This window comes from Sinohyriopsis cumingii, chromosome 5 (assembly GCF_028554795.1).
Source record: "Sinohyriopsis cumingii isolate HCF-2022 chromosome 5, ASM2855479v2, whole genome shotgun sequence".
Lineage (NCBI taxonomy): Eukaryota > Metazoa > Mollusca > Bivalvia > Unionida > Unionidae > Sinohyriopsis > Sinohyriopsis cumingii.
In genome coordinates, this window is record NC_142965.1 from 53,566,504 (window position 1) to 53,580,966 (window position 14,463).

At 36.4% G+C, this 14,463-nt stretch overlaps 1 protein-coding gene across 1 annotated transcript in view; it reads left to right on the forward strand.

Moving 5' to 3' along the window:
• Window positions 1–1,555: 1,555 nt before the first annotated feature.
• The window catches only part of LOC149799183 (tetraspanin-7-like), a 52,476-nt gene continuing 39,568 nt past the window's right edge, over window positions 1,556–14,463 (forward strand). The window contains exons 1-2 of the mRNA XM_089958416.1: window positions 1,556–1,712; window positions 7,436–7,624. Coding sequence (XP_089814542.1) covers window positions 1,623–1,712; window positions 7,436–7,624 — 279 coding nt within the window. The 5' untranslated portion in view covers window positions 1,556–1,622. The remainder of the gene's footprint in view (window positions 1,713–7,435; window positions 7,625–14,463) is intronic.

Here is a 14,463-nt window from a genome sequence, read left to right on the forward strand (position 1 = left end):
CACTATTTTTTTTTATGTCTAAAAAACGTACGTGACGCGTTAAGTGGTCTGGTCGCCCTCTCTGTTGCTTCTTTCCATTGTTTTTCTGACAACACAATCCACAGCGGTCATTGTTAGGACCATGATTGAGTTCGATATCAGCTGCCCCTCTATAAAAAACAAAATAAAACAAAAACAAAAACAACCCATTTTATTAGAGAAGAAGAAGAAGAAGAAGTTGAAGAAGAAGAAGAGTGCCAGGTTCGTATAATATCATTGTTTGAAATGTCCCAATAAGTCTGTTTTGTTGCAATTATCATTTATTTTTTTTATGTCACAGACAAAAAATTGTAGGAGACCAGATGGGCTCGATTCTATCTATCAAAATTGTAATTCTACACTTCGTCCGAGGGCATTAATGGCTACAATAATAGCAAAAATGGTATAAGATGAACCTGGCTTAGCCGGATTATGTAAATGATGGGAAACAGGCACGGACTTTCACCAGAGGTGAACCATCTTTGCTAGCCAAGGTTCCGATATGTTAACCTTTTCTACACCTTGACGAATAAAGCAGATATTTTTGTGCTTCAGGTCTGTGAATTTCACTGTATGCGGCGAGACAAGGAGAGTACACAACTTAAATGGACTCATAAGATAAGCAATTTTCCACTGCCGATCCGTGTTTTTACAAATACCTTTCACTTAAATGCACATGTAATGTCTTCTCTCTTGTATATAGTCGTAAGTTCGATGTTAAATTTACTATGTATCCTACTGAAGTAAATTGCCTCTTCTATTTTCGGCCGATGTACAAAGTACCTCTGTTACATGTTATTGGTTAGGTGGTTTTACGTACTAAGGAAGGAAACTGATGAAATCCAATAGATGTCAATAGGATAAATCACTAAAATATCTGCTCGACCGCCAAGGTATAGATATGGTTAACATATCGGAACCTTTGCTAATCAAGATGAGACAACAGAGTAAAAGTTATGACAGGAAAGAAAACGAAGTCGCCAGCGGCCAAATTGCAGAGAAACGACTGAAAAGCTTCGGGACACGACGAACTTGGCAATCGGTAGGCCTAAAATAAATAAATAAAATATAAAATGCAATTTGAATATTCCAATACTGCATGCAGCAGATATATTATAACTTTATAAATAGTTAATAACTAATATAAGATCAATCTTTTCTTTCTTAAAAACTCCTTTAAATTGCTCAACAGATTCTTTTACTGTATTTTTTCAAATAATAACTTATCTTTATTAAAAGAAAGACATGGATTTCAAACTGCTATCTCCGTTTGTTGAGTTAGTTACAGACGTATTAAAACAAATGAGCATCACAACAAAATATTGATTATTCTAATCTGGGAATGCTCCAGTATACTTTGTTAAATCATCTCTGTCCAGTTAACGTGTCAGGTTGCTGAAACAAAAACTCTTCAGTCCTGACAAAAATAGATGTTAAGTATTTGTTCAGCATCTTTCGAGACTGGTAGCAGGAATAATATAAGATCCAACTTCCCTTCTATTCATTTAATAGTTCGAGGCACGGTCTAATTTGATGTTTCTTTCGTTCATGTAACTTCCGGATTTGCCAAGTGGCTTGAATAGTATTGAATAACATCATCAACAATGGCTGAACGAATTCAGTCTTTGCTGTCATCTACGCCGATGTTGACGTGTACTAAGACAGTTCTTATGGTCTTTAACTTTATTTTCTGGGTAAGTTTTGTGTGCAATTAAAACAGAATGGTCGGTTTTGGGGTTGTTTCGTTGTAGCTGTTACTCAACTATTTAGCTACTGAACACGTATCATAATCGACTGCGTTTTAGCATATGGGCTGCTATATTCCCATTTTAAACTTTATGTAGCTGTTATACACTGCGAAATTGCATCTTTTATAACAGAATTATTATTGTAGGGACATTGAAATGTATCTCAAATAAAAATATTGTTTTGATCGCATAAATATTGCCATTTTTTTATAAATGTTTTGACGCATTTAAGTATATGGCCTACCTAATTATGATTCGTATGACTTATTTTTTTAAAAAAGTAAAATATGCATATAAAATGTCAATTATATATTCTCTCTTACTATTTTTGGAGTGATTGCAACTAGGCGACTCTTTGACGGAAAGTGTTACGTAATTTGGTTTGATGCCGTACGAAATGAACCCGATAGTAGTACTAACAGGTTCATTTCGTAGTGCATCAAACCAAATGACGTAACACTGGCGTTACACTGGCGATCCGTAACAAAAATGTACATTTATGGCAATGTAACATCAGTATCACATACATAAATATGCCATTTTCATGGGAAATGTAGAGAAAAAAAAAACTTAATTTAGAATTTCTAAAACTGTTCCATATCTTTTATTGTAATTTTAATTGTGAGATTTTTTTGTCTTAGGTTAATTTAAACTAATCAAAATGGGGAAAATAGTAGTGATATGATATTAGATTTTTCACATATAAACAACATCTTACAGAGAAAGAACTTTAAATTTCTATTTGGTCTTACCACTATATGTAAATAAATTAGATAAGCAAATAGGTCAGAATAAGTTCATGAAAAGTTAATGAAACAGCAAATAGGTCAACTTAAGTTGATTGGAGCAAATAAGTTCAGTATTATGGTTCAGTTCATTCAAAAAGGTATTTTTGTAATTAAAAATTACTGCTAAGTTAAATTACTAATTTGGCACTGGTATAGAAAATGCTAAATTATTAAATAGAAATAAGAACAAAAGTTAGAAGCTACTGAATTAATGATATATATATATAAAACAAGTTACAGATATTATAAACACTAACTGCTGCCTTTGAACATCAGTCGTGAAGGCTGAACATTAAACTGCAATGCAGTGCATTATTTGTGAACAGTGTTACTGATGCATTTGAGTCATGTTGTTTTTACAGGCTTGGGAGTCGACTGAATGCCTGCTTTGGTGGGAAATTGTTTCACTTCAGAGTAGTTAGGAAGGATTATTAATACATCTTATTGACTGTAAAAAAGGAATTATTTACATGGTATCTTTGTTTCAGTTTAAAATTGTTCATGTTAGGATTTTCCAGAATACTTTTTTGTCCATGTGGATCAATGTTGACAAGCATAAACAGATATTATGGTCTGTCATGCCATCAGTGAAGTATGCATCTCTTGAGATTTGTGATACTGAATCAAAACAAATTAATACGAAACATGAGATGAAGTTTGATATACAGGGTCTGTTCTTGAACTGAAAATTTAGGGGAAAATCCCCCCCCTTTGAGATTTAATCAGCAAATGGTAGGGCTTGAAACTATGCATGATATTTGTGCATTCTGATAATGTTTGGCATGATGTTTCTGAAAATATGATAAACACTACATCCTAGAACAGACCCTGGATGTAATGGTGTTCATTTGGAGAACAATTCATATTTTGTACCTTTCCAATTTTAAATTATGATTTAATATTTTGCTGATATCAATACCAAAGGAAACATCATTGTTTCCACTTCATTCTTATCTACTGTAAGTAAAAGGAAGCTATTGTGCTGCCCAAATTGTTGACATCAGCATCAGCAAAAGAACAGTAGTTTGTTCACCAACAGTGAAAGTCACTCAACCATTCTTTCTTCTCGGGGTACTAGGCAACAGCTTGGAACGGGTTTTGATAGCACCTGTAAGCACGGGGGGCGGGGGGGGGGGGGGGGGGGCTGCTATTTTTGTACATACATGTGCATTGGTTGTGTATTCTTGGTTGCTGCAACCCATACTTTATACTTAACTGGTTCAGTTGCAGGCACTGTATATGCCAGAACCATTGAACTAGATGATTGTTTGCATCTCCATTAATACAGAATGCTTAAATCAAATCGATGACTCTGTATCATTCCTTTTGTTTATGTATTTAGTTCATGGACACATTTTTTTTAACTACCTTATACCGCTACACCCAGAATTATGAAACTTAGTGTGATGAGTACTATACACACATCATTAGAGTAGGTCACTGTGACCTGTATTTCACATTTCACTTTGGTTCAGTTTGATGTTTTTTTTACTGTTAATGCTTTCAGCGCTCAACAGAATTTCAGGATGGGGTTTCCTGGACATTTTACTTATGTCAAAATGAGGCAAAGAAGGAATGAAAAAATATAAGCAGCATATTTGTGAAAAAACAACTAATTCAAGATAAATATGTTATTTAGTAAATGCCTTATAAGTCGACCTTAAGGAAAAAAGATGGCCTATAAAGCATGGGCTCAATAGAAAAATGGTTGCCACGCATAACCATCAGGTTCCTTAATACATGCAGCTTGATACTGCAGATATGTCAAGATGAATTTATACATACTTTAGGTACTCTTGTTCAAATATCACCAATGAAACAAAATTTTCACCTTTTATGCATGTTGTTGGTATATTTTCCCCATAAGTCTGTTTCCTCCCCCAAAAAGAAAATAGATTTTGCCAGATCTTTTGCAAGTTAACTGACTTTAACTCTGTCTTAAAAAAAAAATTCTACAGATGCTGTAGTGCCCTGTAAAAGACACATGGTTATTAATATTATTATGGCATATGAGGGGGCCCTGAATGGTCTAAAGCACTCTCCATTACGGATCACTGCTATCTCACCTCTATCTGCTTGGGTTCGAGTCTCCGATTCGTCCAATGTGGGTATGTGAGAAAGCTTGCCAGTAGCTACTCATGGGTCGGTGGTTCTTTCTGGGGTTTTCCTGGGTTCTTCCTCTACCGTTAATACTGGCCGCCATGTATAACCTATCATGTGCTGAAAAATGGCGTTGAACCCTACAACAACATGGCATATGAGTAATTTGACAACTCTGTCCAAATCAGACAATTAGAAAACTTTGATTACATTCATGAGTTAAACACCGTTGAAACAAAATTGGGCATTGTTTATTTGCCAATCATTTGCATGTGCTTACATACACACCAGCAGAAAATGGTTTATTTGAAATATTTTGGAGGAGCAGTCCTTTTCACAAGATAATTACAATGATAAGTATTAACTGTTAATTAGCCACACTGGCTTCTTGCTTGTTTACTAAAGTCTAGTTTTAGCTATTGTGCAGTTTAGCCATAGCTGACCATGAAAAAGGGGCACATCTTGGGGGAAAATGAGGCATGTCACTGGGAGAAATAGGTGTCAGCTGAGAATTTGATGCACACTTGACGTGGAAGTTCATGTCATTGAGAAGCCTTGCTTTAATCATTGAAATTAAATTATTATATTTCTCTTGGCACTAAACCCAGCAAGAAGAGGTCACTGCAACACTTATCTCACATTTTATGGTTTAGTTTCAATTTTTGGATTTTGTTCATGACTATATAGGCTGGGGATGCATCTTGATGAGCAGTACTGCTGCATTTCATTAGTGGGTCATTACTACCCATATTTTACACTTCACAGACGCTGGTTAGATTTAGTATTTTTCTCATGCATGGTAAAACCTTGAAATTGATGTTGACAATGTATCTCTGTACTGCTATACCATTATAACAAAAAAAGGCTCATTGTGACCTTATTTCAACTTTTATTGACTTTGGTTAAGTTTTGCATTAAGCTTATGACCATATAAATGTTTAGCATGTTATATGCAGTCTGTCCTGACTGGGCTCATGAAACTTGGTGAGTAGATGTATCTTTATAAGTTCTATGACCTTTATGCAAAAAGAGGTCTCTGTGGCCTATTTTGCATTTCCTGCTTCAGTGACTTTATTGAAATTTTATGTTGAAAGCTCATTTACTGGATGCTATTGATTTTTTTAAGTCATGAAAACTTGATAACTAGATGCACAGTTGTTACTACTACACTCTTAAAACTAAAGAAAGTCAATGTGACCTATACTTTTACTCGACTAAGGTGTGTTATCTATTTACACTAAATTTTTATACATCCTGACCAACTCAGAAGGCTGTTTCTTGCCATTGCATTTTGAGGTTGGAATAAGTATGTTTAACTTTGCATATTGTTGACCATATCCTATACATGTATTGTGATATGTTACTCTCAGCAGGTAAACTGTATTGTACAGCAACCTGTAATTGGGTAAAACAGTTATATAGTGGATTGCATGCTGGAAACATAACATGTTTTAGCTAATGAAGGTAATTATTAATGCATGAAATATGTTTGTACTGATGGATGTCACTCCAAGGTTATTCAAAGCCAGTGAATTTCACTCATTTCAGGGCTTGAAGATTTACAATGGTCTAAGATCTGGGAAATTCATTTTAGTCAGACCTGGTATAAAGTGCATCAGGTTTTTTTTTGTTGGTTGTTCCAATAAAATGAATAAAATGTGCCAACAGAAGTCTGTGCAGCTGTTTTACTGCCATGGGGCTTGTGTTCAGTTCCTAATGCTTTATGTTTTGCAAGTTTTATACCCCATGATCTCGCCACAGTACATATATCAGCACTTTTATGTACTGTATTGATGTAGTGCATTCTTTTTCCACATAACTGGCCACAGTTTCTTTTATCTATTATATGTTTCATTTCCATCTTGTAGTCATTGTCAAAGTCAGTCTTAAATTGTGCAGGTCTGAGAATGTGAATATTCACTATATAATGCAAGTTTTGACCAAAAAAGTTCTCAATACAGTGGAACCTGTCTTGAAAGACCACCCCTTCTGCCAAAACATAATGGTCTCTCATGACAGGTGGTCTCTCATAACAGGTTATAACACTATATAATCTCTAAATCTGTACATGGAGAACCTGGTCTCTCAAGACAGGCGGTCTCTCATAGCAGTGGTCTCTCAAGACAGGTTTTACTGTATGTATATTTTAACTACTTTCAGGTCCTAAGTTAGGCTTGTGCAGTTTCTCAGATTGTAGATTCTAAACAATCGACCTTCAAGATTTCTTAGAGATATGTTGCTAATTTTATGATCAGTAGGTGTTATGGATTAATAATACAGCTTTTGAGATTTCTTTGACAGGTGTGTTGGGAAATAAACATTGGCACTTGTTTCTAATAATTTACCACCAAGAGGATTTAATCCAAAGTATGATTGATGTTAAAAACTGTATCACCCATGAGCATTGTTTGTATTCTGTTTACGTGATAATTACAGGAGACTGATACATCCTTATGCTTGGCAAACAATTACCTAGATAGAAATAAGTGTTCTCAAATCATTCTCAACAGTCAGAATCTCAAACATTTTGTTGCATGTTGCCAATTTCAAGGTGACTAGTACTGTCAAGAAAATGGATAAATAAGTGTTCAGTTGTGAGTATAAATAAATGATTACAAACATTTTAGCTTTCAAATTCAATATCTCTCTGAGGGCAAGCTGACTTTTGAAAAAATATTTAATCCCTATGTAAGACCTGTCCATAAAAGAAAAAATGTGTGGTCTCTTTATATACAGATTTCACTGTGCATGCAGTCACTTTTGTTTTCTTTTGTTCTCTAGATTACTGGCATTGCAGTACTCGCCCTGGGAATATGGACAAAAGTGGAGTTGTACATCTATATGGAGCTGTCGTCCATCTACTACAAGGAGGCCCCTTACGTTCTAATAGGAATAGGGGCTGTCATAGTTCTTGTTGGATCCCTTGGGTGCTGCTGCACTGTAAAGGGGAATGCTATTCTGCTATATATGGTAAGTTTCAATGGGAGACAGCTGAATGCTGTCATGTTCCCATGAGAATTTTTTGTATTCATAGAGCTAGCAGTTTTTGTGGAAATTGGTCTTGATTTCTGATGGGGTTAGAAGCCAGTGTTTGAAATAAACTTAGAGAACCTGCTGGACTTGCACCTGTTGAAATTAATGGAAATGTTCATTTAAAATTTACTTGTGTGAAAAGAAATTTGCTGTTTTCAGGCCACAGCATTGGATGCAATTTGAATGCTGATAAAGTTCTGATACATGTAGTTTTCATGCTATCATTAGGTCATTGCTGAATTTTGAATAAAATTTTGTTGTTTTAGTAACTTTTACACTTTAAGTTTCAAGTGTGGATAACTTGTGTCCAGGAATGGATCCAAATCATAGGATTATATGTATCAGTGACACAAATTTTGCATCAGTATACATATAAAAGTTAATTTTAGCTCACCTGTCCTTAATGCCAAGTGAGGTTATGGTCCTTCATCTACTGTGCCAGTCATCTGTTCTTATTTAAAACTTCTTTTCAAAAATCTCTTGAACAGGATATTACATGTAGCATTCTGGCATCATGGCATTTTGGATTTGTTCTGTGGATGCCAGTGTCATTCAGTATGACTTCTGTTACTAATAATATAAAAATATTTTAAAGGCTTATGAAAAATTGGTGAGCTCAACTTGACTAAATTCGATGTAAATCATCCAAGCACAAAGGGCTTTCATATTTGTGCAAAATGTAACTGATTTCCCATCATACATGGCCACTATTACTAAATATAGAAAAACCTTTAAGCAGAATTTTTTTTGACATCTACTGGTCTTAGAACAAGAATTTATGGGCTGGCCTATTGTCCATTATCTGTTGTCTGTCCACTTGTTAGCATAAGTTTGTCATCGCTACTCCACCTAACCATCATGGAGGAACATAGAACATCCACTATGGCCACCACAGTGGCTTTATTGAAAATCTTTTTATTACTATTCGTCCTGAATGGATGGTTGTATTAACATAAGGCTTTCACTAAAAGACTTCTTACCATGTCTATTTGTTTCTAAATGAAAATGGTACTGATCTGATGTCACTTCTCCTCCCACATGGATGGTTATAACACTATGGCATTTTCATTGAATGAAAGAATTGCAGTCATTCTACTTGGTCTAAAATGAAAATGGTGCTGATCTGACTTCCAATATGTATGCTTTGGCAGCCATGTGATTTTGACTAGAAGACTTCATATGATGTTTACTCGGTCTAAATTGAAAATGGTGCATATCTGATGTCTAATATGTGGTTTTCTTCTTCAAATACATTACATGATCATAATACCTTTAGGAGAACTACTGCTGCCTTGCAAATCCAGACCTCTTAGGCTAACTTACAAATCCTGACCTCCCAGGCTCATTTCATTTTAAAAGGTAAGAATTATCTGCCCACCTAGGTAGCAGTTAAAGTGATTTCCTGCTTCATACTGGGATTGGCACCAAATTCCATGAATACTTCAGTTACTGCTTCCACTTGTGCTAACAAAGCATGCTCTCTTCTTCCTGCAATTCTCTCTTTTCAGTATCACCACTTTGCCATCCACACACACTTTGGCACTCTTGGTATGGCCTTTTCTACAGGTAACATTGCAGTACAAATTGAAATGTTTGGAAACATTGTAAATATGGAAGTGACAACCATTTTACATGTACCAATACATGTCTGGCTTCAACCTCATTCGCCAAAGTCAATGAGCTGCAGTACTAGTGTTACTAAAGTGGAAGGCACAGAAGTAAACTTTTAGGAATTTTTATGTATATTTGATTTAGATTAATTGTTTGTTTGTTAGTTTTAATCTTTTTTAATTCCATTACGTGTTATAGTAATGTTAATTTGTTTACTGGAATTTGACATTTTCCAGAAATTAGTTTCACCTGACTGTTTTTTCGTAAACACCTATTATTAGAACTTTGTGTGTTAATGCTGACCTAGTTCCTGACCTTGATTCAGAATTAGTAAGAGTTGGAGTAAACAACTTTTTGATATATTTTTTATTTTGGGATTTGTACAGTGAAATCGAGGTTGTACTGTGTGTACATGACTATAGACATGTGAATAGTCTCTATTTCGAACTTTTGGTTTTACTGGAATTGCACAGTAGTCAGATTAAATAGTGGTGTTTTGAGAGATAATCTCAGTTGGGCTTTTAAATACTTTGACATCAAGGTGGTGTTTTTTCTATTGTGACCAGTTGGAGTTAAATTTAAATTTTTCTTCATATTATTTGGATTCTTAGAGATTAATTCTTTTCCTTGGAAATATTTAAGTGCTCATACAGAAATCTTGGACAAAGACATTTATTGAAATTTTATTTGGAAATTCAAACACCAGAATATTATATTCTGTGGATCAACAAATAACTGTAGATATGTCAGTACTATACTGGCTATAGCATACTTAATTGCCTTCAATTTTAGATTTCATCAGGACTCAGACTCAAATTCATATGAACATTTTATTACTAGGACTTCTAATTTTAATTCTTGGATTATTTGTGGATTTGATTCTTAAAACTGTAAGTTATTTTTTCCCTTTTTACCTTGTTTTTCTAGGGAAATAAATTATTTGTTAAATTTGCAAAGCTTGTTGTCTTCACTTTTTTCTTCTTTCTGTTACTGTTTATGAGAGCCTAAACACATAACAATGTAGATGCCATCAGTATACATGTTGAATGATCTGCTTCTAGATGGGTATCATGCTTCACCCAGTTCAACAAGCATGAAGCGATCGAAGCTATGAAGTCAGTGACAGCTCTGCCTTATCCTTCGCTGCCACATTATGATAACTTTCTTGGCAGAACCAGTTGGCCATTTACTATATGGGATCCACACCCAGTCACCATTATTACCTGCCATTGTGCAAGATCGAGATGAAAACAAACCACATCAGTTACTGTCTCGCACTTAAGATATAAGGATAGGCTATGAAGATCAAATATCCCATACCTGTGATGGCCATGTTCCGCCATGGCCAGACTGTCATATGGCACAAATTGCATTGAGTCAGTACCATAATAGGTCATAAATTGTCAGCTGCCAGACAGTTTTGGTCCAGTTTGCTGCACCCACGTCATACACTCTCATGCATCTGTCAAATCCACATATTATCATGAGGCATTCACTGCAAACAATGCCCAATTTGGTGCCTCAGAACCCATGAAAGGTTGGTTCACTTTGTTGTAAAGCCTTTGCCACTCAAAGGAAGCCTTTATTTAGTCAGCACTAGATATTGTACATTGGACAGCATTTATCATCTTGACTGGAGTGAGTTCGAGATTATTCAGATATTATCTCATGCAACAGCTGTATGGACTGATTTTGTGGATCAGATATTCTTTGACCCATCACAGTACAAATAAAAGCAAAATATCATACAAGATAAAATGGCTCTGTTCCTTCAAAACTGGACTCTGCCATATGTTTCAGATCATAAAAAGTAATTACTGCAGATGATGTTATCATTCAGACCAAAAAACAGAAGGTCTTTGTTCATTTCACCTACTCCACTTTAAGGCATTTTCTTAGATCAGCCACAGGCCACTCAATGTACTCGGTGGCCATTTTTGTGCCCCAATAACACAGGATATGGATTAACTGCATTTTCATACCTTTGCTGCTTAGTGGGAACACTTGCTTGGTGGTCAGATCCCATTAAGGACATTAGGCAAGTATGGTGGGATGCCACTTTAGACAGTCTTCTCTTGTTTTATCTCAGATTGCACAGGATGCGTCAATGTTGCCCTGTTCACCAAGATACGACAAAAGATGCTCACAAGCTCTGTAGTCTTTGCTAGATCTCATTGACAAGAAAAAAACTCAGCAGTGGGAATGGCAGTCATCAGTCAGCATCTGAAATGCCATCTTGCACAGTGAAATGCAGACCAGTTTTGAGGGTAGACACACTATTATGTGATACAACTATGGATACTTGGTTATTGGGGATATTGTGGCCCTATTCCATCACTGTCGGGCAGAATCTGAGTACACAAGGTCAATAACAAAGCCGATTGTGTCTATTATGTTGAATTTGTGCCTGCTTGTGTTGATCAAGATCCTGTTTGTTGCCTTGACATCATTGCACTGGTACTCCTAAGGCTAGGTGTACCAAGAGTGCCATGATGCACACAGCTCACTCCATGGCCAGTTGTGCTGCAGGATCTACTTAATGTGGGCTCTTCTTGGTTGAACAGTCCTGCAGATCCAATGCAAGTTAAAAGACACATTTCTTGATAAAAGCATTAAGGGATTGTTCCACTCTGATTTCTCACTGTACCATCACATAGAGATCACCCACGGTCAATACCAAACCAAATTAGCTTGCTTGAGGGACTGTTTACAATAATCTAATATCATGTGTTCCATCCCCATATCAGTACACAGACCATCACAGAGAAAAGACATCTAGTGGTTGGAGACATATAGTGCCATGAAGGTTCCAATACACTCTGTGCCCAGTTGGTGCCCTTGTGCCTGTTTGCTGTTATAGACCCAAGGCAGCCAATAGCGTGATCCTTGAGAATTGAGTTTTGGCCCAAACATTCCTCCTGACAGAGTCTGTCTCACACATGAACATGCAGTGATATGCTTTCAACTGGGTCTTCAGTTCTTACAGAGAATTAGTCTCAGTTTAAGAATCCTTTGCCTGCGGGGGTTTACTCTTATTTGACAGGTCATCGTTGAGCTGGATTGCCTATTTGTGTGTTCATTACAATGATACTGTTGTGGATGGAGCTTTGATCCTTGGATCAGGGAATGCATACGAGTTCCCATCTCTGGAAATGGTAGAACCTCAAATGGCTAATGTCACGCCCTTAGCAGGTGCTATCTTCAAGTTGATGATTTCTTCAGATGTGAGTACAATAGGCTGGTGTGCACATCTCTTTCCACTAGTCCAGGAGGCCAGTGGACATCTGTTGCATATCACTAGCCTTGAGATGAGAGCCATTAGGAAGCATTGCATCAGTGTTAAGAGGATCTACATGGAAGGGCATTCTCATTGAGTCTGACAACTGCACTATGGTGAATTACCTCAGAATTCAGGCTGAAACAAGGTCCTCAGACCTTAGCATTGATCTTTGGGAATTTCTAAGCTGGTGTCTTCAAAAACAAATCCATTGATAAGTTCATCATATTCCAGGCTACTACATGTATTAACAGACATGCAGTCCCAGAAGAAACAGCTAATACATGGTTGGTTCATCCCTCAGTTTTCATTTGCATTGTTGTCAGGTGGAATCAGCTATGGGTGGATCTTTTGGCATAAAGGGGATGCAAAACTCCAACCTTATCTCACCTGTCCTTGATCTGACCTTATCTCACCTGTCCTTGACCTGAAAGTCTTGAAAGTCAACACATTTTCTATAAATTGGAACAGACTGGATGAATGTGTTCAACCTTAAACACATCTGATTCTGAACTTATACAGAAAGCAAGAGAATCACCTCATCCTGATTGCTCCACTCAAATGGGAAAAGTCATGGATCACTGACCTCATCACACAGAGAAAATCCCAGGAAATTGAGATACTTCCTCATTTAAACAGGCAACCACAGTTGCAGGCATTCCATCCCAGTCCAGATTTGTTGAATCTGCATGTCTAGATTATATTAAACAAACCCTAAAGGGCAAACAGTTCTCTCATCAAGCGGTGAAAGTAATGGCTCAAGTAAGATGCCCCTTCACTTTGAGCTTACTTCCTGCTGTGGCTCTTTGACAGGAATGGTACCAATCAAAATTCAAGGCTACCACCATTCCATTATATCTGACACATAGCATCATCATGGAAGACAGAATGTTGGACATAACAAAAGATACATCTGATCTGCTGTCAAAATTTCAGGTTTACACTTCAAAAGCTTTTGGCTCTGTGCTCAAAGTGGAACCTCACTGGCGTTAACCTGACTCAGTAGAACACTGTTTGAAGTACTATTGAGGGCTTCATTTGTTCACCTCTTATAAGATCTGCTTCATTTCATACTTGTACTAGTGAGAATTAGTGAACTACATGCTCTGCTGGTTGAACTAAACTACTTGCATTTCTGACAAGATGAGTCAGTATTACTCAACACTACCTCTGTTTTCATTGCCAAGAACAGACTCTGGGGAATCAAACTTTTGTATTGAAATCACTGTCTGCTCTGGACACTTGATCTCAAGGTCTTCTGTAGGACCCAGTGTGAGCTCTTCAGTGGAACTTAAAAAGGGCTGAGCTCGTGTGTTAAGGGAGATCCTGCTTCTTCTTACCCCTTAAAGAGGGAAAGAATAACATCAATACAGGACTTTTGTACTGGATAAAATGGGATATTCACTCTGCATATCACAGGAATTGTGCTGGCCATCACCAGTGTCACAAATTGCGATTTTTTTTCATTATTGGCAACAAAATATACCATCAGGCGATTTTGTTGGTGACAGCATTTTTGACTCTTAAAACCTGTATAATTATACAGTCATGGGTTTGGAGTGGAGAAATTAAAATTCACCATGAAAGAAAGCCACAAACTTGGATATAAAATACACTGGAAACTATTGTTACATAAACAGATTATATGGTCATATTGACAAACCACACTAAATGTGCATTGTTATATCATAATCTGCTTATGCTGATGTCTGGCCTTATTACTGTAATATAGCCCAAATAGTCATGCTACCTGACACCATATTTTCTTTTTGAATGTACCAGAAAAAAAATCGTTTTGCTGAAATTTCAAAGAAAACTGAAGCACCAATCATTCTGTACTTATAAGAGCTTTGATTTCATCACTTATTTTTACTTCAGCTTCCACTTC